General features: G+C 43.1%; 1 protein-coding gene across 1 annotated transcript in view; it reads right to left on the bottom strand.

Annotated features, from left to right (window-relative positions):
* The window catches only part of ddb1 (damage-specific DNA binding protein 1), a gene marked incomplete at its 5' end in the record, with an annotated part of 50,014 nt that overhangs the window by 2,534 nt on the left and 25,908 nt on the right, over window positions 1–21,572 (bottom strand). Inside the window, 13 exons of the mRNA XM_079217069.1 lie at window positions 31–148; window positions 924–1,041; window positions 4,295–4,464; window positions 4,895–5,004; window positions 7,650–7,820; window positions 10,485–10,579; window positions 11,059–11,223; window positions 14,082–14,205; window positions 15,554–15,665; window positions 15,984–16,079; window positions 16,876–17,083; window positions 19,485–19,592; window positions 21,486–21,572. The exon at window positions 21,486–21,572 is cut by the window's right edge and continues 77 nt beyond it. Of these exons, the coding sequence (XP_079073195.1) occupies window positions 31–148; window positions 924–1,041; window positions 4,295–4,464; window positions 4,895–5,004; window positions 7,650–7,820; window positions 10,485–10,579; window positions 11,059–11,223; window positions 14,082–14,205; window positions 15,554–15,665; window positions 15,984–16,079; window positions 16,876–17,083; window positions 19,485–19,592; window positions 21,486–21,572 (1,682 nt within the window). The remainder of the gene's footprint in view (window positions 1–30; window positions 149–923; window positions 1,042–4,294; window positions 4,465–4,894; window positions 5,005–7,649; window positions 7,821–10,484; window positions 10,580–11,058; window positions 11,224–14,081; window positions 14,206–15,553; window positions 15,666–15,983; window positions 16,080–16,875; window positions 17,084–19,484; window positions 19,593–21,485) is intronic.

Genomic DNA, 21,572 nt, shown 5'->3' with positions numbered 1-21,572 from the left:
ACTCTTATTCAAAATGCCGGTTATTTCTACCTGTAAAGTGCTGACGACCTCCTGCATCTTGGCTCGACCGAGGTCCAGGAAGCTCTCAATCAGATCCCCGTCGATGAACCCCGTGGCCTGCTCCGTCTTCCGCTCCGTGTGGAAGGACCTCCAGGTGCCGCGGAGTCAAGGAAAACCACTGCCGGTCACACAGTGCGGGGCCCCGGGGTGCCGCGTCGCCTCGGGGCCCGACAGGAGATACGACATCGCACATTTTACCTTTTCCTTCCAGGGCAAAGTTGACCAAAGCGGTCTAATAATAATAAAAACAGCTCTGTTCTTAAGTAGAACCAAGTATTGGTTCTGTTGAAGCTGTAGAGTTTGATTTATGGGATGTAAAATATGAAAACACCGCTAGTTTACGGTCTTAGTTCTACATCCTCATATCAGTAGTAAATGCTTCTGAATCTACTTTTCACTAAACACTACAGTTTCAGAGTTTTCCCACTGGTCTGTAAAATAGGGCGGGTACTTACGATTTAAATGATACTTCTTTATGATTTTAAATCTGTTATGAATTTCATTTTCAAGGCCTAAAGGTTTTCAGAATGTTTTTGAAAATTGGCCTCAAGATTTCATAAAGCCCAAGGGGATTTTTGCTTTGTCCGACAAAGTTCTAAAAGCTCAAAATGTTTAGTTTATTACTGTAACGGACTAAAGAATGCAACAACATTTCACATTTGTGAAGCTGGAACTACTTTTTTTGCTTATAAAGTTACTACGAAGAACTTTTGCGTGGATTGTGGTGGCCCCTGTGGACAACAGTGGTAGTGTTTCTCCGGGGTCCCTTTGGAAAACCCAATTTACTGCAGCCGGGTTCCGACAGTCTTAAACTGAGACTGGTTCATAACCAGTCCAAAGTTCCTCCCAGTGACTTTGGCTACACACAAGAAGGATATAAGCTGTGCTCGATCTTGCCCACGCTCTTGATGACCTTGTTGAGGCGGTTCTGCAGGTCCAGAAGGAGGCTGTACCAGCCCTCTGACAGGGACGTCACCAGACCTAACACACACACACACACACACACACACACACACACACACACACACACGAGAACATGAAGGCGTTATATTCACAACAGATTAACAGCTCAGTGCGTCACATGACTCCTCTTCAGCGAGGAGAAAGGAAGACGTTTCAGGACTCATAAAAGCTTCATAATAACTAAATTAGAATAAATTCCTCCGTATGCCGAGACCGTGTTGGGAGGCAAAAGCAGTGCGATTTTAACGCCTCAATAATTCAAGACTTTCCTCCCAAAATGTGGTATTTCGAGCGAGATTTTCCTTCCTCTAAATATTCCAGTTCTGTGACAGTGAGTGCATCTCGGGAAATGATGTGCACGGAAATTGACAGCGTGCATAAAAAAAATAAATAAAATAAAGTTAGTTGTGAACAGAGGGGGATTTGTAACACGGGAACAGTTCGGCTGCAGCTCATGAATATTTTCATTACTTATCTGCTGATAATTTTCTTGATTCATGGTTTTATTTAGTCTATAAAATGTCAGAAAATAGTGACAAAGCCGGCGTGTCATTCAGGTAAACAACCGTCCTTCTTTTTCATTATGAGTCAGCATTTCATTGCATGTCATTCTTATTATTACAGTCAATGCAGCCGAGGATACAAAGTATTGCACGGTTATATGATTGTCATGGTACAGGGTTACGCAACCAAACACAGAAAGTGTGTTTCTGGTCATCCGTTTCTATTAATATGTGCATTTTAATGTCTAAATTTAGGACAAATGGAATGAAAAAGATGAAAATAAACATCTAAAATGATGTGAAATAAAACAAAATTGCCGGATGGATTAAATGCAAATTAGAGTTTCATGACGCATTTATGGTGCTTTAAACTTGGACAGAGATTAGCTGTTAATTGTGCATCAGAGCTCCACTTAATTATACATCTGGATTCTCTCATTCTAAACCTAGTTTAGCTAAAACTCTGATGAGAACTAATCTTGGATTAAATTCATCCTTTTGGTGCAACCGAGTCCACGACACCCGTGTGTTGCAGAGTAACAAGCGACCCGGAGAAAGAAGCAAACAACGGTTCAAAGGAGTCAAGGCGGAGACTTTGGGGCTTTCAGTGAAATACGAAAGCAACATTTCTGGACCTTTTTTGGTGACCGTCTTCACCTTTAATATCCAACGACAGACCAAAACAAAGTTTATTAAAACTTTCTCCACTTGTTGGCTGGGATATTAAACGCGTGGCCTGCAGCTCTTTCCCCCAAAAAACATTAATTTATCACACGCGCCATCTTGACGACGTGAGATCTTTCTTCATTACTCACCGGAGCCCATTTCTGCAGAAAGTTCCGACTGCAATGTACGACAACGGTGGCTCTTATTTCCTGAAACAATGTGCCGTGAGACCGTAAATATATTACTGTGTCCAAATGACGCGCACGCCCTATTTTTCATCTCCGCCCTCATTACAGCCAGCCTGAAAGCAACTGGTTTAAACCCGAGCAACGAGGCGCTACACTGTGAGGTCTTCCTCTCTTTCTGTGGAGGAAACATTAGCGCTGAATGAATGGTTCCGACTAAAAGGTTGCGTGTCCTCTAATTGGTCCGAGGACTAGTCGGCTGATTCATTGGATCGAGCTGCACAGACGTGTTTGAAACTAGTATTTGGATAAATAACAATTCAGTACACGTATGTTTATGCATTTCATTGTTGCATCTTGTTACGAAAGCAATGTTTAAGTCAAGCTCGGTGTTGCCTTAAACACAATAATCCCAGTCATAGAGTTTATTAATTAAACATCATCATATCGGCCGATACCCAAAGCAAAAGGTACTGCAATCGGGACGGAGAAGGATTGGATTGGCGCATCCTTGTTTTTGGAAATACTGGAAATGAAACACACCTCAGTGCTTCAGTGTCAAACTGACAACAGGTGCTGAACCATTAAACTATTAAAACTCGTGCCGACTTTCCTGACTTTTTCCTCCACAGGATTTCGTGACAAAATATGTATTTATGTATTTATATATATATATATATATATATATATATATATATATATATATATATCAAACATATATATATATATATATATATATATATATATATATATATATATATATATATATATATATATATATATATATATATATCAAACATATATATATATATGTGTTCAGTGGGTTTATTGCCGTCACTGTGAAGATGTGCAGATGTTTGTGGATCATCCCGAGCATCAGGGACACAGAGGACACTGTGAGCTCCACAAACTTTCACTGAATCAAAGTAGAAGCAGAAGTTTCAGCAGCGTTGCAAAAACCTCGGAAAGTGAATCCACAACCGTCTGTATGGGCTGGAAAGTAAGAGGTTTGTGGGGAAAATATGCTGGTTTTGAATGAACTAAACTCAAACACGCTCATCACCTTGTGGACCGCTGGATGAGAAGATTGAACCACGATCATACCTCAGTTAGCGTAGCTTAACTTAGCGCTGGAACCAGCTAGCCTGGCTCTGATCAATTAGAGCTATCATTATCATTTGACCTCCATAATATCAACGGTTCATTCTCGAGTCCAGGTGGATATTTGTGGCAAATTTAAAGAAATTCCCTCCAGGTGTTTCTGAAATATCACGCTCATGAGAACGGCGCGGACAGACGGGGAAACACGAAACAGCCGCGGCCGTAAAGATGACAACGAGATATATATTGGGTGGGTTACAAGGAAATGATTCTAGTCCAGAATGCAACAGTCCAAGGAAACACAGAATTATTGTTTCACAAGGTGAAACGTGTTAATTGGTGGACCGTTTAGCGTTGGTTAGCCGTTTCCTCCCCGTTCCCAGTCTTTGTGCTAAGCTAAGCGGCTACTTGCTGTAGCCTTAATTAGTAATAAAAGCCTGAAGAAGAACTACAGTCACCTCTCTAGAACCGGCGTTATGGTTTGTCCGTAGAAACATGGCGGACTGCGAGAAGAGGAACCGCTCCCTATGTAGATATAACCGGCTCATTCTAAGGTAACACAAATACCACGATCCATATATTCAGGTGATAATTCACGAAAGAAAACACACTTTGTCACATCATACATATTTTCTGGCCCCTAAATGCTTCACCTTTAAAAGATACATTTAAACAGCTTGGATCAAACTAAACCCTTTAAAGACTCAAACGTAGAGCAGGGCTTTTACCTGCATCAATATTTGTGTGTGAGCCTGAGTCTGTATGTGTGTGTGTGTGTGCATGCTTCTGCGAGTGTGTAATTGCCCGTGCCCCTACCAATCATGCCGTTAACGGTGCCGAAGAGCACGGAGCCCTGGGTGGGCGTGGAGCTCTCGCCGAGGTTCTGCAGCACCAGCGAGCCGTGACAGAAGACGTTCACAAACTCCCCGAGGTGGAAGACCCCGACCTCCTGCAGGTGCTGCCGCTCCTCGTCCGTGGTGGCCGCGCTGGTCACGGGAAAGAGGGGAAGAGTGATTAATCAAAAGAAAAGCAAGATGGTCACAAGTGTTGGGAAAAGGTCAGACAATAATACAGCAGTAATGGATAAAAAAAAAGGCGAGAGCAACAGGAAGAGAGATGCCATACAAGAATAAAAGGTCAAACGCATTGAACTGACGTATCAGATGGATAATAAGTGGCGGCATGAATGCAGCGCACTCACTTTCAGACCACATCGCCCATGAAATCAACACTTATCGAACAGAAAACAACTAAAGTGGTAAGTGGAGCCAAGAGCTCGGCGGCGAGATGACTCGCAATACATTTTCCTGAAAAAACAAAATGTTCTAAAGAGCAGCCGCCTAATGACACAGCGTTGATTGCGGTGGATAAACATCGGAGGTGATTTAGACGATGAGACGCGACGCTTCTCCTCACCTGTCCTTCTGGCACACGAACAGGTTGAACGCGTTCTCCGCCCCCAGGAAGTTGTCGTCGTCCAGGATCTCCACCGCGCTCATCCAGTTCGGATTGAAGTCACGTGCAATCTGACGAATAAAAAACACACAAATAAGTCGTGCTGAATAAAACAGTAGCGGTGTCATCAAAAAAAAGGTCAGGTTTCACACCACGGAGGCGCCCTTGAGCAAGGACCCCCGTCTCAAGCAGATAAGACTGTGGTTGGACAGCTTCCAGGATGTTCCTTACACAAAAAAAAAAGAGAGCATTGCTCTCAGTGAAGCTCCGCTCTAAATAAAAAACAAAAACAATGTGGTTCTCGCCTCCAAGTAAATACATTATCTATGAGCAGGGAAATGCTGACTGCACACAATGCTGCAATCCAAACAGTTAACAAGTTGCAGTACAAGTACAACAGACTTTTTTTACACCCATTAAAGACACACACCAAACTAGAATTACCTCAATATCTTTCCAATGTGTCGTCACTTTTGTATGCCGTGAAATTGTCATAATTAGCTTATGAATACTTGAAAAAATGTGTTGCGTAGTCACAGTGACCTTTGACCTCCAGAATCAGTTTACCCTCTAACACCAAATTTGAATAACTTCCCCACCCACAAGGCGTTCCTGAGATATCGCACTGGCGAGAAGGTGACGATCGCGAGGTCACTAGCGACCTTGACCTCCAGAATATATTCAGTTTATTCATGAACGTTTGTGCCGTATTTGAAAAAGACAACATAATGCCTCCGGCCGAGGCTTTCAACAACGTTATCCACACTTAATCTGTGAGCAAGGACATGGATTCCAGCACTTGTTATGCAGCCAGCTAACGCTCATACAAGTACAAGAGAAGATAGATATTTATAAAATACCCTTGAAGGCATTCGCATCCCAAAAAGGGAATACGACCCCAAACAAGCCCAGAACATCTGTTTCATCTGTTCAGGCAAAGCATCCTGTGAGCATTGTGATCAGAGCCAAAGGAAGAAAAAAAAACACACACACACACACACACACACACACACACACACTGAATTGTTAAGAATATGTGTATGCAGACCTTTTAGTCGATTAGGTCGCATCGCTTTAATTAGTGCCAGACAGCCGTCAGAATCTGACAGTTAATAAGAATAGTTTTACAGAGTTACAAGAGAAGATTGATAGCACTCAAATGAAAAGAAAAGGGTGGAGAGAGAAGGAGAACCTGAGGAATGTAAATCCATTATTCACTGTCGTTTACCTCCTGAAGGACACATCTGGCTCTTTAGCTGAGAAAAGCTCCACTGTTGCTATCTGTGTCTCGAGTTCGGCATTTTGGCCGTCGCCATCTTGAAGCGAGTGGGTGGAGCTAAGCACAGCCGTACCCTGAATAAGTCTTTACCAGGCGACCAAACTGTTACAATCAAGTTCCATGAAGAAACTCCCAGACCGACAACGTCTGGGTGGCGACCTGTCAATCACCTTGTAGTCCCGCCCCTAAAGCGTCCCCTGCTTTATGGTCTGTTTGACTCTAAATGACCATAATGTACTAAATGAACATCATGCTGTATTGAAGGAGACTTGAAACTAGAGATTGAGACAAAACTCATGTTTACAATGTTTACTGAGGGAATACATCAAGAGAGAAGTAGAGTCATTTATATAGACTTCTATACAACCAGAGGAGTCGCCTCCTGGTAGTAGGAGAGAGAATGCAGCTTTAACACATGAAGCATACACTTCTATACAACCAGAGGAGTCGCCCCCTGGTGGTAAGGAGGGAGAATGCAGCTTTAACAGATGAAGCATATACTTCTATACAACCAGAGGAGTTACCCCCTGGTGGTCAGTAGAGATAATGCAGCTTAAACAGATGAAGCATATACTTCTATACAACCAGAGGAGTCGCCCCCTGGTAGTAGGAGAGAGAATGCAGTTTTAACACATAGAGCATAGACTTCTATACAACCAGAGGAGTCGCCCCCCTGATGGTCAGGAGGGAGAATGCAGTTTTAACACATGTAGCATAGACTTCTATACAACCAGAGTCGCCTCTCCCTGGTGGTTTAGGAGAGAATGCAGCTTTAAGGCAGCCATAACTGGGCAGCAAAAATATTACGCAGTTTGCTGCAGCAGAATGCGAGATTAGCCGTGGACAGACATCGAGGTGCACACTCACTCACTCACTCACGGATGGATGCAAACACATTAACCTGCTGCATGATGGATTCTGGTGTAAAAGAAATAGATAAAAATATAGATTTTAGCTGCTGCAAGGAGCGAATTATTTCAAATGTATTTCTCGACAGCTACAAATTCCTACTTTCAATCTATTCAGAGTTATTTTTTTCATTTGAGTCTCTCTCACTTATTTCAGCGCTGCGCCCCTGCATGTCTTCACAACACTGTGCGTGACTCGTCCTCAAATCTCTTCATCTCTCCGCCGCAAATCAATTTTGAACGCTCCGCTCATCAAAAGGCCGGGGGGAGGGGAGGGGGAGGGGAGCATGTCAGCTACAATGCTTCGTAGAGAGGGAAAACATTCACATGCAAGTGTGGATAACCAAAATATTCGTTTGATGTGCGATAGTATCCGAGTTTGTAAAAAAAGTATTAAAAAACAACTATTTATTTTCACAAGCAGCAGCCTTCTGGCTGAGAGGAAAACAACTCTTTTGATAGAGAGCACCGACACACACACCCTCAACTTGTTTGCTCTTTCAAGCCTTCCTCACAAGGTCTTCCTCACCTCTTCAAAGTTGCCCTCCATGGGTTTGTAGGCCAGCAGCAGAACGGACCTCATCAGGTCTCCCACCAGGATGAAGTCTCCCTTTGTCTTCAGGTAGAGCGCCATGATGTTGTTGTAGTGGTTGCACTCGGTCCGCAGCTCCTTCTCGGCCGTCCACTCGTACAGGCGGACCTGACACAAAAAACAGCCGAGTCATCGCTTTTTATCGGATCGGCGGTCGCGGCTCCGGTGTTGATTAACGGGCCCACATTAACGCTCCCAGAGAGCGTTGATTAACCGCCTGAGTTATCAGCTGCCACGTCGCATGATGAGTTACCGGCTAATTACAAAGCCATTAAAGAAAAGCAGGTTTTGAGTGAGCGACGTTAGAGTGCCGAGATCACCTCCGAGAAATAACTATACATCAACAGTGACACCAAAGATTCAGATGAAGCCAGATGTTCAGAGAACAGCGACGTCTTCCACTCGATCTCTGTTGGCATTTGTTTTATCTTTAGAGTAAAAAGTGGCATTTTATTGACTTCAACGTAGCTTTAATACAATTTTTTTCTTCATTGTTTACTTTGTGTCCACTTTGTTTTAACATTCGGTTTAACTTTGTTTCCTCATTTTGGTCCTTAAATGTGAAGCCAGAACAATGCTGCCCAAAATATATATAAAAAAAAAAACTTCATACTTTACTTCAATACGGCATCGTATCCATTTGTTTATTAAACAGTTGTTGTTATCCTGCAGAAATAAACCTGCATGCTTATCAGTTTTATTTTCGTAGTCAAAAATAATGTGTTTTTTAAATATATTGTTGATAGTTTTGTGCATCGGAAGGAAGAAAAGAATAAACACGCTGCAGTTAACTTGCCTGCAAACTAGCGTTAGCAAGTCCGAAAATAAGGACTGCGCTAAGAGGTGCTGGTAGGCAGATTTGGTTTTAACTAGCTTAGCACAGAGCCAAGCTAGCCATTTCTCCCTGTTCGCCAGCTATTAAGCTAAGCTAAGCAGCTACATGAGTGGCACAGATCATGCTTCCACACTTAGTTTGCATACCAAATAGACGCCAAGTATTGAGCTTACATTATATAAACTATTAATGATGATAAAGTATCAATGAAACCATTTGGTGACAAAGATCCGTCAGTCGGTCTGCTTCAAAGACAAACCCCATTTAGCTGCAATAAAAATGACTGAAGTGAGCTGAACAGAGGTAAAACGTTATCTTATTTGATGAAACAGATAATAAATCGTAATATATATGTCATCACAATACGTTTTAAATCCCAATAAGATCACGTCGTGATAATATTAAAGCCGCTAGTTTATCAGTCAAACGGACAACTTCTGCGGGTAAAGCTTCTCTGTCCGTTTCCACTACAGCAGATTTTACCCCCCCCAAAAAAAGAAACCATTTCATCATATTGACATAAATATGAAGGATTTTTTTTGCGAGCGACAGTGATGAACAGTTCTCCGCTTTCAGCCGAGGGAAAGAGAACGGAGCGCCAGTGTGCCGAGTCCGGGTGATGAAGATGTTAAAAAAACAAAAAGTAATTTAAGAATACATTTCAGGAGCGACTAATGTCAGATATCGTCGCCGTGTTGCATTATGTTCTCCTGCGGCCGGAAGGGAAATGATGGATTAGTCCTTTAATGACGGAATTACATTTGAGTTTAGAGGCAACATTTGCTCTCCGATTCAGAGAAATAAAACAAATGTCCTCTGCGATTAAACTTTGATGTCGCTGCACTCATGCGAGGTTAACTCATTTATCGCCAATTTAAAATACTGCTTGTGTAATTTAGAGTGAAACCTTCTTCTTAAATGTCCAATTCAGCGAAGAAAAGCGGTGAGCGGAGGAAGTGGCAGGAACCCGTCACTATTGGAGGCTCGATATCTGGAGACAAAGCTTCCCTTTCAAGCTTTTAATCCTTTAAATCTATCTATAGCTCAGCGTGGATGAGCGTGGTATTACAGGGCAGTGGGGGGTTCTTTCACACTGTATGTCAACTGATTTCACAGAGCAGAGCTGGAGGGGATGCGTCTATTCAGATATTGCACTTTGAAACCACTCAGGCAGCACTTTTCTGACTGCTGCTTAAACGAACCGCAGAAAGAGATAGATCGTAAACCCCTGACAAACGGCGAAGTTGCAGTTTACATCCAAAGCGTCATCGCGTCTACATTTTTACCCCATTGTACATTTGTGTGAAATTATCATATTCATTATTGAGTTGTGGCTAAAAGCACGTTTTGCTAATCCGTAAATCCAGGTGGAAGTTTGTGCCGAATTCAAAGATCCTAGCAGATGTTTCTGAGAGAATCGACCCGACGGACAACCAGAAGACAAAAAAACAACCCGGTATTGGATTCATTTTTAAACGTTACGCAGCCGTGATGATGCAGGATTAAGACTGTGTCGCATTAAGTGTGAGGAAAAGTGCAGAAAACAGAAGCACAATCCACGCTTTTGCTAAACGTGACATTTTAGAAAACGTACATCTCCTTCCAACCTCTCCGGGTAACGAGTATCAATTGAGCAAATCCATGAAGACGCAGCCGGAAAAAAGAAGAAACTCTTTAAACGACGTGATGAGAGTCTGTGGAGTGGAGCCGGACAGCTGGCCGATGCTTCGCTGCGATTGGCTGGTCTGCGTGCGAGTTTAGAGATCTCTGGTATTTTAAAACTTTCTTTTTTTTTAAATATATATAATCTGACAGATAAATTTATTTCAAAGTCTACCTTTGGAGCAAATATAATGGTTCAAACTCCATTTTTCTTCCCAGTTTTCAACATGGACTGAAATGCAAACGTCCGGCGCCGCCGCCGCCGCACCACTCACTGTGCTGTTGATGCTGGCCAGCAGCTTGCCGTTGAACTCCACCATCGAGTAGACGGCTCCCTTCACCTCCTTCTCAGCCACGGTCTGCAGCTTACCTGCACAGGGAGGCAACGAGCGTCAGTCACAGAGGAGCTCAGGTTAAAAGTGTTGCACTGTCAATGTCAACCTCAACTACAAGGTCTTAGTCAAGCAGAGAGTGAACTGTGAGAGGAGAACGTGAAAAGGAGTGGGTTAAAACAAAGAAAAGGGAGGGGATGACAGTGGAATGCAAAGTATAAAAGGAGGATGAATGAAAGGCAGTGCACCTTGAGAGGGACACGGTATGAAAGGAAATGAGGGGGAGTCAGTAGCGGCGGGGAGATAAGAAGTGATAAGAAGATGATTAAGCGAGTTGGGAAACAAGAGCCCGGGAGGACAAAGTGTCCGTGAGCCGAGAAAAAAAGCGGCACCGAGGGGCGAGGAGGAGAAAATGAAATCCGTTGAAGGATGAAGAGAGCAAAACGAGCCGGGGGCGAGTGGGCCGATCGGGTCGGCAAACACAGAGACGTGTTCGGCCTCTTCTGAAGCTACTCACCGTCGGTGTAGTGGAAGACGATGATGCGTCCCTGCTTAGGCTCCGCCTCCTCCGGGTACACCATGGCGGTGCCGACGATGAAATACACCGACGGGTCTTTTCCCAGGCGGCACGACACCATGCTGAGGGCGTACTCGCTGGGCAGGAACTGGTGGGCGTGGAGGACTGAGGGGAGGTAAAAAAAAAACAAAAAAAAACACACAAACAGTTGTTTTGAGGTATTTAAGTTTGAATAGACGACTCTGAAGAGAAGAAGATTTACAGAAGACGGCAGATTATCAGATTTTTCCTTCAGGGACCCCTTCTGTCATTGAGTAACACTTTCTATGGATATCTAATTTGTATTTATTTGCAAATATATATACACCGTAAAAATTGGGTTATATGCCGCTAATACCTCCGGTCAGTGTCCCGCTGTAGCAAGCTAGGAGCGGCATTAGCTAGCGCTGCTACTAGCTCCCCGCTGCTGCTAGCTCCCCACTGCTGCTGCTACTGTCCGAGTCCCCTCTGCCCAAGTCGGGCGTAGAGCTGGGGCTGGTCCCTACCTTTGGTGGTTGTCGGGGAGCTAGCGGAAGTTAGCGCGGAACTAGCATGAGCGCCAGCTGGCTACAGCGGGGTGCAAATGGGGACAATGACCGAAGGTAGTAGCCGCGTATAACCCGACTTTTACGGCATATATATATATATATATATATATATATATATATATATATATATATATATATATATATATACACACACACATACACATATGAAGATACCTCATGAAAATACCTCATGAAGATACCTCCCCTATTAGATAATAATAGTCACACTTGAAAAGAGGATTAAGGAAAAAACTAACATCAAAATATATATTTTAAAAATCAAGGGTTGAAGAGTAAGCAGTAAAAAAAAAAAAAAAAAGGTACAAAATACATAAAGTTGAGATGCATTACAACCACATGGTTTCATGAAACTTTTCAAATTGAAGTTCTTTTCAGATGTTTTTTTTTTAATAAGGATAATGTCGTTGCAAAGAGATGGTCTTCTGTATTTCAATGAAAAGAGAGAAAAGTTCTTCAGAGTGTGAAATATTTCTCACGATATTCAATGCGGGACACAGAACAGGCGATGAACTGAACAATTAACCCGAACGATGACCTTGTAACGCGTAAAACGAGCGATTCGCAAGTTTGTTTGCTGTGAATAATGAGACAAGTTCTCCTGGTATTTTTACGATCCTTTGAAAAAGGAAAGTATTTTTTTTATTACACGGCGTGTATGGCTTCTTTTAAAGACAGTCCTGGGAGTACAATAGTAGAATAATAATCCAAACTGTAAATTCATTTTAGTTCTCTCTTCACATAAATTACCTTTAAATGTCCCTTATCGGTCGACCGCCAACCAAAATATAATACAATTATTATTTGGAGCACGACTTAAATGTACGTTCCAAATAACTGAACCGCTAACATGGAGGTTTGTTTACAACTCTTATGAGCGACTCCGCTGCTTGTTGTTGTTTTTCTTGCTCCATTAACCTTTTTTTATTAAATCGATAGTCACCACATTCACAGCTAACTGGGATTTATCCAGAAAGCAGAGCCGTGCCGGAGTTTTCTCCAACTGTATTCCGAGTCATTATTAATTCATTCACCTCCCTCACTCTCCTGTAAGTTTTATTGCGCCTGTCAGGGAAGCACACCTTTCATTGTTATCACTGGTTTTGCCCGTTTTTTTATTTTATTTTTACCCGAAGTACAGTGAATAAAATGAAGTGGTGCTTGGGGAAAGTTACAGCTCCGTGACATCCAGACGTGCGGATAATTACGCGGCCATTAGACAGAATTTGACACGGTCGATGCCGATGATACAGCAGACAACTCCTATTAAAAAAAAAGAAAAAGAACTAAATAAATGATTGCCTATGAACCCCGCACTCCTCCACAAACAGCAGAGTGACAGTGCGGCTATGCAGGACATCAATGAACCCGATGTGCATCCATGAAGCGATCACCGGACCCTCCACCGCTGCAGGAGAACGTCTCCACACCTGATTGATGAGGAAGGCGCTTCATTCGATCGCAAACAGGAAAACCCAAGTGAGCTGTGGACACAACGTTGCTGCACGGGGCCAATATTTACATATCATTAACATATAATCTACACTAATGTATGCCGGTGTGGTCGCTCTGTTAAAACGAGGACGGCTTGCTGCAGCGGAATCTGCATTGCAAAACAGAACGAAGCAGAAAAAAAAGCAGAAAAGCTCCGCATGAAGCCCAACGTGGTGAATCATTAAGGTAGGCCCGGTTGTGTGCGCTGCATGTTGAGCAATAATGACAAACACTAGCTCCGCCCACGTTTTGTATGCCTTTTTCATGCCGAATGACTTATTTATAAAGAGATTCATGAACACATCTCTGGTAAACATAACATTTAAAGTGGTGCTTTTGTGCGATTCTTTGTTGATCGAACTAACTGATCAATTAGTCACCAACACCTCAATTACAAATCGTAGAAACATTTCTAAGTACTAAGTATGAATGAATAAATAATATTAAAATAGAACATGAGATAACTTTTGGGCTTCTAAGAAAGGGACTCTGGTATTTCGCTTTTAACTTGTGCCGTGTGACATCTTCTTTACTCTTAACCAGTAACATGTACAGTGGTAGTAACACATCTAAACAATATCTCACAAGTGTTACTTTTTACTTTGATACCAATATTATTAAAATCGACATTGTGGTTGCAGATATACTCATTTTTGTAGTTTGGGCATGCAACTTTGCCCAATTAAAGAACAATTGCTCTGTTTTTTAGGATGACAACGTTTGACAAGATAAATACAAGCTTGATTGTTAAATAAGCGGTAAAAAAAATCCACTTTAAATCCATTTAAAAGCCTGATGGATGACGTTTTGGGAACCGCGGAAAGAGTTTTCCTGCACCGACCTGCTCGTTCTCCTCACCGAGCACAAAGCTTTACCGTCAGCGACTCCTCGAGATCAAATGAAAAAACGTTTCCGCCTTCTCACCTTCAAAGGTGTGCTGGTCCACGACCAGCAGACTGTGAACCTCCACCTCTTCGCCGAAGGAGGTCTCGTGGGGAGAAGTGCTGCTGGGGAAGAGCTTGCTGGAGCTCACGCTGCTGGAGAGCGCCTGGAAGGAGGAAGAGTCAGGAGTCAGGACGGGGAGGAGAAACGTAATAAAAAAAAGGTTATAAAGCCATTCAAATCCTCCATTACTGTGTCGAGCTCAAACGGGACAGACGGCGCCATCTGTAGCACCAGATGTGCTGCATTTCAAAACCAGGTAAACATCTTAGACGCGTTAGAGGCTTTGTTTCCGCAGAGCTGCGATAAAAGTGTTCCCCTCTGGGGAAGCTAAAGAGCCAAATGGACGCCACGCTTTGAAAAGCTCTGCAGGTATAAATCTCTCTTAATTGTTGGTCCTCTTGTTCCTCCTCGCCAGCTGAAACACCATTTTCAGTATTCCTCGACAACAAATTCAACAAAAGACGATTACGTTCGATGTCATTTGAACTTGTTTTGAACTCTTGCAATAGATGCATTAAGTAAAGTAAACTAGAAAAGGTGCACTTCGTAGCGTGCAGGTCTCCAACGACTGCAACGACCACCGCTATACTGTGTGATTGAATGAATACAACCTACAATTAGGAAACCACCACAGTCCATCCTCCTCCCAATAACTTGTACTAAGGCGTCGTAAATGCACACCGCAACAAGCAAACCGGCTCGACGCCGTCGGAGAAAACGTTTCATACGAGCTTTTCCAAGCGCAAAATTAAACTCGTGCGATCTGGGCGCCGCGTCAGCGGCACACAACAGCACAAGTGAGCAAACACGGCGGCCGGGAGGCGCTCGGCAGTGCGTTTGCTGGTAGTTACGTTAGCCGATCACACTGTCCAAAAGCGCTTCTAAACAGGCAGCGAACCGTTCCCCTCCATCCCCGCCGTGTTCCTGGGGATCGGCCATGCACTCAGCTGCGTGAGCAGAACAAAACAAGCACTAAACGGTGTTTTTGGAGAACATGCGAGTCACTGAGCCCACGAGAGGACCTGGAGCATGCAGCCACAACCGGCCAAAAATATTAAACTGCTGCAGCAGAATTTGAGATTGGCCGCGGACGAACAGAGGCGCACAAACGATTGTATGATCCTCCTGGCTGAGATAATAATATGTAACAGGGGGGTTGGATATCAAGTGAAACGAGAACGAAAACCAGTTTAAAAGACCATTTTTACACTGTAAAAGTAAATAATCAGTCAGAACACAACCGCATTAAGATTTAAATCCTGGTGTAGAAAACAATCCGGCTCCAGTAGACCCGCTGAGCGACTAACAGGACAAAGACATTTGTTGTCCCGACAAGCTCACAGTCCCACGCTATAAATAATGTTCTCAGCCAGCCTGCCCGGTCGGATGAGAGGCAAAACAAACAAACCCGTGGGTGTTTATTAGCCGAGCATAACGTAGAGCTACGGCACCTGAGTGCTGGCGCTGGGGCGCACGGCAGATGTGGAGCCGCTCACATCCTGGATCTCCACCCTGCTGGAAAGAACCCCGAAACATTGGGAAACCTCCTGGTAACAGATCCGCCTGGTGGGGTCAGAGAAAAGGAAAGACATGAAAAGAGCAAACAAGGAGAAGCTGAACAAAAAGAAGGTGGCCTGAGGGGCTGACTGGAAAACACAGCAGTGAACCCCTTATGATAAATGATTTAACAACCTAGAGTCGTGGTTGTCGCTTAAACGTTGTTGAGCACAAAAAACAAGGAACCGAAAAAGAAAAAAAGGAATTCTTGCAGATGTGCAACAGAAACCCGACAGGAGCACGCAGCCGGAGTCGGAGCAAACACGGAGAACACGCACGGCCTGTTTGTAAAGACTGAACTCAAGGTGCGAGGGCGGGCCTGACCTGGGGGACTCGTAGAGGGGAACGGTGCGGATGTGGAGCTTCTGAATCTCGTCGATGGTGCCGATGGTCAGCGTGCTGTTGTTGGCCAAAGCCAGACTGTGAGAATAGAAAAATGCAAGACATGGCTGCATCAGCACAGGGGAAACACGGAGAAATACACACTCACTTCCTGCCAAAACAACGGTAGACTGTTTGCATTTATGGAGCCAAAAGAGAACCGAGGCATCTGCTCGAGGATCAAAAACACAAAAGAAAGTGGAGCCGACATGTTTATGGATGTGAACTCCTCGACGCACCGAGGGACATTAAAAACACAAAACAACAGTTTCTTCAAAAATATGAAAGCCCATTTCCACCAGTAAATGTAAAATGTAGCTGTGATAATAAAAAATACCCCAATGGTAAGTCATAAGGAGTAATGACATTAGAAATTATGAGATAAAAAGTCAAAATTTTAAGATAGTAATTCCGCATGTGGCGAAAAAAAAGAACCTAGATTTAAAAAAATATATATATTTTTTTTTATACTACAGCTAAACTTTAAGATAATAATTCCGCATGTGGCGGGAAAAAAAACAAACCTAGATTTTTTTTTTTATTATTATTATTATTTTTCTACTACAGCTAAACTTTAAAGATAGTAATTCCGCATGTGGCGGGGAAAAAAAGAGAAAAAAACAAAGCTAGAAAATATATATTTTTTTAATATATATTTTTTTTACTACAGCTAAACTTTAAGATAGTAACTGCTCATACGCTTCAGTGGCAAAAAAAACTATAAACAAAGCTCGAAAATATATTTTTTTTCACGGCTAAATTATAATTGTATTTATTTATTTTACTGACGGTAATGGGCTTCCATACTAAAAAGCACACATGGAGGAGGTAAGACCTGTCGGGGTAGCCCTCGGAGTTGAGGGGGCACATGTAGTTGACCTCCTTGAGGTTGACGTTGGAGAAGACCAGCTTGTGGTTGGAGGAGTAGATGACGGTGGGCCGGTCGGAGCAGGCGAAGACGTTGGAGGTGGACAGGGATCGGAAGGTCCTCAGCACGGTGGGCTGGGTGCCCAGGGTGACCTTCTTGCGCTCGCTCAGGGCGCCTGGAGGGGAGGAAAGGTCGCTGAGTATCTTTCAGCGGTAAAGTTTGTCCACTTTTATGGTCGTAAAAACCACTCGGGGAGCCGCCCTTGATACGTTTCCCCAACTCATTCCTTCTGATTTTCTTTCCTTGAAATGTGTGCACAACTAACAGTCTTAATATTATGCGTCGTGTTCATTGGCTTTCGCATTTGATGCCCTTGGAATGAATGTGTCCCTGGATCGCCGTAACCAGTCGGGCTCTGGCGGATCATAAAACACGAGTAAAAGAAAAAGCGAGCAAATATGACTTCATCACAGATCACCGAGGATCCATATGGGCAGATACAGAATGTTTATGTTTTGTTATAGCAGAGCTAGCTACATAGTTCTGTGTTATCTTTTTACTTTATTAAAGTCTTCTATGACGGTTATTTCCATAAAAATGCACAATTCAAACGATGAGGAAATATAACAGTATTTTTAATTGATAAAAACATCTCGCCATTAGTAGATTTAACGATGTAAAATAAGCTGCTGAGAGCTTAGCGTCAACAAGCTAAACAGCTCATAATTCCCTCTAGTTTTTATGTTGTATTGCTGTGAAAACTCCCTTCTCACCAGAACTTCATTTTAAAAACATTGCATTTGAACACATTGTTGTATGTTGTTATTTAGCTTTGTCCAACCCTTTTTTTTTACTGAACAGAACCTGAACGCATCATAACGTAACTGCGCCGCTGTGACCAACCATCCCGTCTATTCCCCCGCAGATTCGTTGTTGAGCATCCTCAGGAATCCGTAGCAAGAAAGTATTAATGATCGCAAATCTTTCCTGAATATTTCCTACAGCAATCGGCAGTAAGACTTTATTAACTGTGTAATTCATCCGCGGCGGTGGAGGGGATCTGTACGAAAAAGTACACTTTAAATATCTTATTAAATTCAGAACAAGATGCTAGAACCACCTGGTTACGTTTATATCCTTGTGTACATGATAATAACGTCCATGTTTGGACACGACAGCTGAAACGATTATTCAGTCAACATGACATCATAAAAGGTTAAATAAACCACACAGGCATCTATTAAAAAAGGTCAAGAGAGAAACCGTAAAGCCGACTTTAGTTCGGCAAACAGACAGCTATTCAATAGGGCAGTAACTAAAGGGCTCTTCACAGGGAGACTTACACACAGCCTGTAAAAACAGTTGTATATCGTTTTTTTCCGCGGCCTTTAATTTGCATTCTTTTAATACATCACTCGGGTGCCTTGACCAGATGATGTCATTTCGGTCACATCACCCGGTCTTGGAGACTTAACATACTTAACGGAAAAGACCTCATCACAAACTGAGGGGTGAGGAGCTGAAAGGCATTAAGCAGGCGGGGAGCCTCGAGCAGAAGAACTATCGAGCCCCGTTCTCGGGGCTTAAAATCAGGATCTATCGCCCTCTGCTGCTTCCACTTCCACCAGCAACACAGAACGCTGCCAGGTGGCTACGAACACGAGAATAATGCTCCTAACGGTGAAATGTAAACAATAAATTGTATGCAAAGAGGTTTGTTAAAGGCTGCAAAGTCTCTCCACAATTAGGCCCAAATATAGAGACAAACCACGCCCATCGGAGAGGAAGACAATCGGCGCCGCAAGAAGCAACGAAAGCAGTGAAACGCCAACTGTAGTGAGCTAATAACATCAGATTTCAGCAAGTCAAAGGCTTATTTTAGCCCCTGTGTCTAAAACGCAGTTGGATGAACTAAAACAAAGGGTTACTGTCGTTAGCTAAGGCGCGTGCAAACATAATACTGGATGCTTTCTGTCAAAATGCACACGTCTAATGGCGTAACTTTCAGGATGCCACCTTTTTAAACCATCTTCCTGCTGATGCCTCGCGTCTTATTGCCTTCTATCCTGTTTGGCAGCTTATAAAAAGCTTAGTTCTGGGAGTCTTTATTCTGCCAGTGGTGCATCCCACCACCACCTTTAAGGCATTTCTCTGTTGTAGGAGGCACCGTCACGCAATCACAAAGTCAATGGAGACAACAGACCTTTAGTTAGTCCCGCTCCATACGAAGGTATTACTGAACGTCTGCACATGCTGCTTTTTTTCTTTTCAATGATTGTAGCATTGATTAAAGACCAGCCGGCTTTACAGGGACGTTATTGTTCCTTAAATTTCACTGTCTTCCGTCTCCATCAGGTGATGTACCGATTAATGAGTCTTTTAACAGTAAAAACTCATTATTCGGGGTGAGTGCAGTTAGTGACAGTGTGGGCTCCATGGTAACGTAGCTCTGACAGCTTGACGGAGTAGCAGCGGCGGGAAAATAATATTGAAAAAGAGTTTTCAGATGGCTGCCTGGAGACGTTCGAGGGGGAAAAAGCTCTCATGTCGCGGTGCCGGTGGTGTGAAAGACTTACCGGTCTGCAGGTCCAGACCGAAATAGAAGAGCGCTCCGTCTCCCAGCGCACACAGCAGGTAGTAGCTGCCTTCAAAGGTGGTCATTAGGATGGAGCGAGGGATGATCTCTGGGGAGACAGACACACACACACAAACAAATGGGTCATTTTTCCTGCAATCTGAAGAAACCAAAGTGAACACCAAAGAGATAAATTTCTGCAAAAATGTGGCTGTCAGAAGAAAAATCAATACGGGTGGTCGGGCCAGACGGGCTGGTTACTTTATTTTAGGAGAGAGAAAAAAGAGAAGAAACATTTGAGTGCTGCAGGGTAAAAAAATAAGTCTTCCGTCTTTTCCGTTTATCAAAAATCAGTTTTCTGTGACTGCAGGCCAATTACTTCGAAACGGCATTGGATCAAATGCACGTTCGCCAACTCCACAAAGCAGCAATGTTTAAAAAGTCTGCAAAATGTGGCAACTTGAGAGGTTGCATGTTACCATGGTAATGCCGAGCCAATATAGGGCACACTGCATATAGAACAACATCTACATAAATAGAAACAATGTTCACACTTAAAACAGCACGTCAGCGTTTAATTTTAAGGTTTCCCCGTTTAAAATGTATAAAAACGTAAGTCAGTCGGTCCTCGTTAGCGGAGGCAGCGATACAGCTCAGGGTGCTGCTGCTGCAGCTGTCAATCAAACTGCACTCGCAAAATAAAGTGTGACACGGTGGGAAAGTGTGGGAATATTCTGCATGGGTGAAGCACTCTAATTGGGACGTAAGTAGAAGTCCTGCCTGAGCCGCTGCAGCGCGTCTTCTCCAGAGACCGGTGGCTTTTTGATAAGTTTAACCCAAAAAAAAAAAGAAGAAAAAAAAGTCCTCTCTTGAATATTTAAACGTTATAAAGTTTAAATAATTTCCACGCGTCTAAATGCTGCACTAAAAGCATTTTGGGTGGCCGCAGAGTTGAGCACACACACACACAAAAATGAAGCACTTAATGGGAGAAGCTACTTACATCAAACAAATATGGAGATACAATCCATTTTAGCTTCTTCTGCACCGTTATAAACTCATTCTTCTGGTTCTTTTTGGGATATATTCACGGCATAGTTCCACATTCTGTCAAACTGCACCGTCATTCCCTCTAAACCTCACGACTTAACAAGTTGCAAATCGTTTAGGTCGCACAAAAACACAGAAAAAGGTCTCGACAACTATTCCCTGTCGTCACAGGAGGTTGTGTGCAGGAATCTACGGGTCCCAAACAACAAACCGGAGGTGTTGACCGGTGAGCTTTAGAGGCGGCAGTAGTCGGAATGTATTGTCTTTATGCTAAGCCAACAGGCTGCAGTTTCACATTTACCACATAGATGTGAAAGGTTTTTTTCTCGTCTAACTCGGCTTTTACTATATTTGCACTCGACTAATCACACTACTATTATAATATCATTCTATACATTACTTAAACAACATGAATCACTTGTAAAATGGTTTCTATTCTTGAACTCTTTTTTTTTTTTCATGATTTTCACACATTTAAAAAAAGGGCAACTCATTGGAATTTACTTAAAAAAAAAGAAAGAATCAAATAAATCAATGTAAGTGATACTAATAGCCACATTTATGTTGCTGTTGGGTTGCTTTATCTCTATTACCACACAGGCCCCTGTTGTCTGAGATCAAGATGACTCACACAGATAGAGCTGTGACGCCGTGTGCTCTCACACAACGTACAGTTTGTCAAGGTTCAGAGAGTTTAGACTGGAGATAAACCAAAATAGAAAAAACCTCTCCTGGTCTGTATTCAGACCGTCTCTTGTTAAGAGATAACAGGCCAAAACATTTTGCACTTCTCGATATTGTTCCCTTTCTATGTGAAAATGATTGGAGTTTTCTTGCTGGGTCCTTTGCTTTTCGTGAATCCGTGAAGGCCGTTAAGACGTTGTATGTGCTGCAGAAAAATAAGCTCTCGACTAGACATGATCCCCAGTACCGGCCCCTCCCCTCCTCTCACCTCCGCCCAGCATTTCCTTGTGCAGCGCGGTGAAGCAGGGCAGTTTGAGCACTCGGGCGGAGATGTCGGTCCAGAGCCCCACGGCGC

This window comes from Taurulus bubalis, assembly GCF_910589615.1.
Source record: "Taurulus bubalis genome assembly, chromosome: 4".
NCBI lineage: Eukaryota > Metazoa > Chordata > Actinopteri > Perciformes > Cottidae > Taurulus > Taurulus bubalis.
Note: the sequence above shows the minus strand (reverse complement) of the source record. Positions and strands in the feature narration are given on the sequence as shown.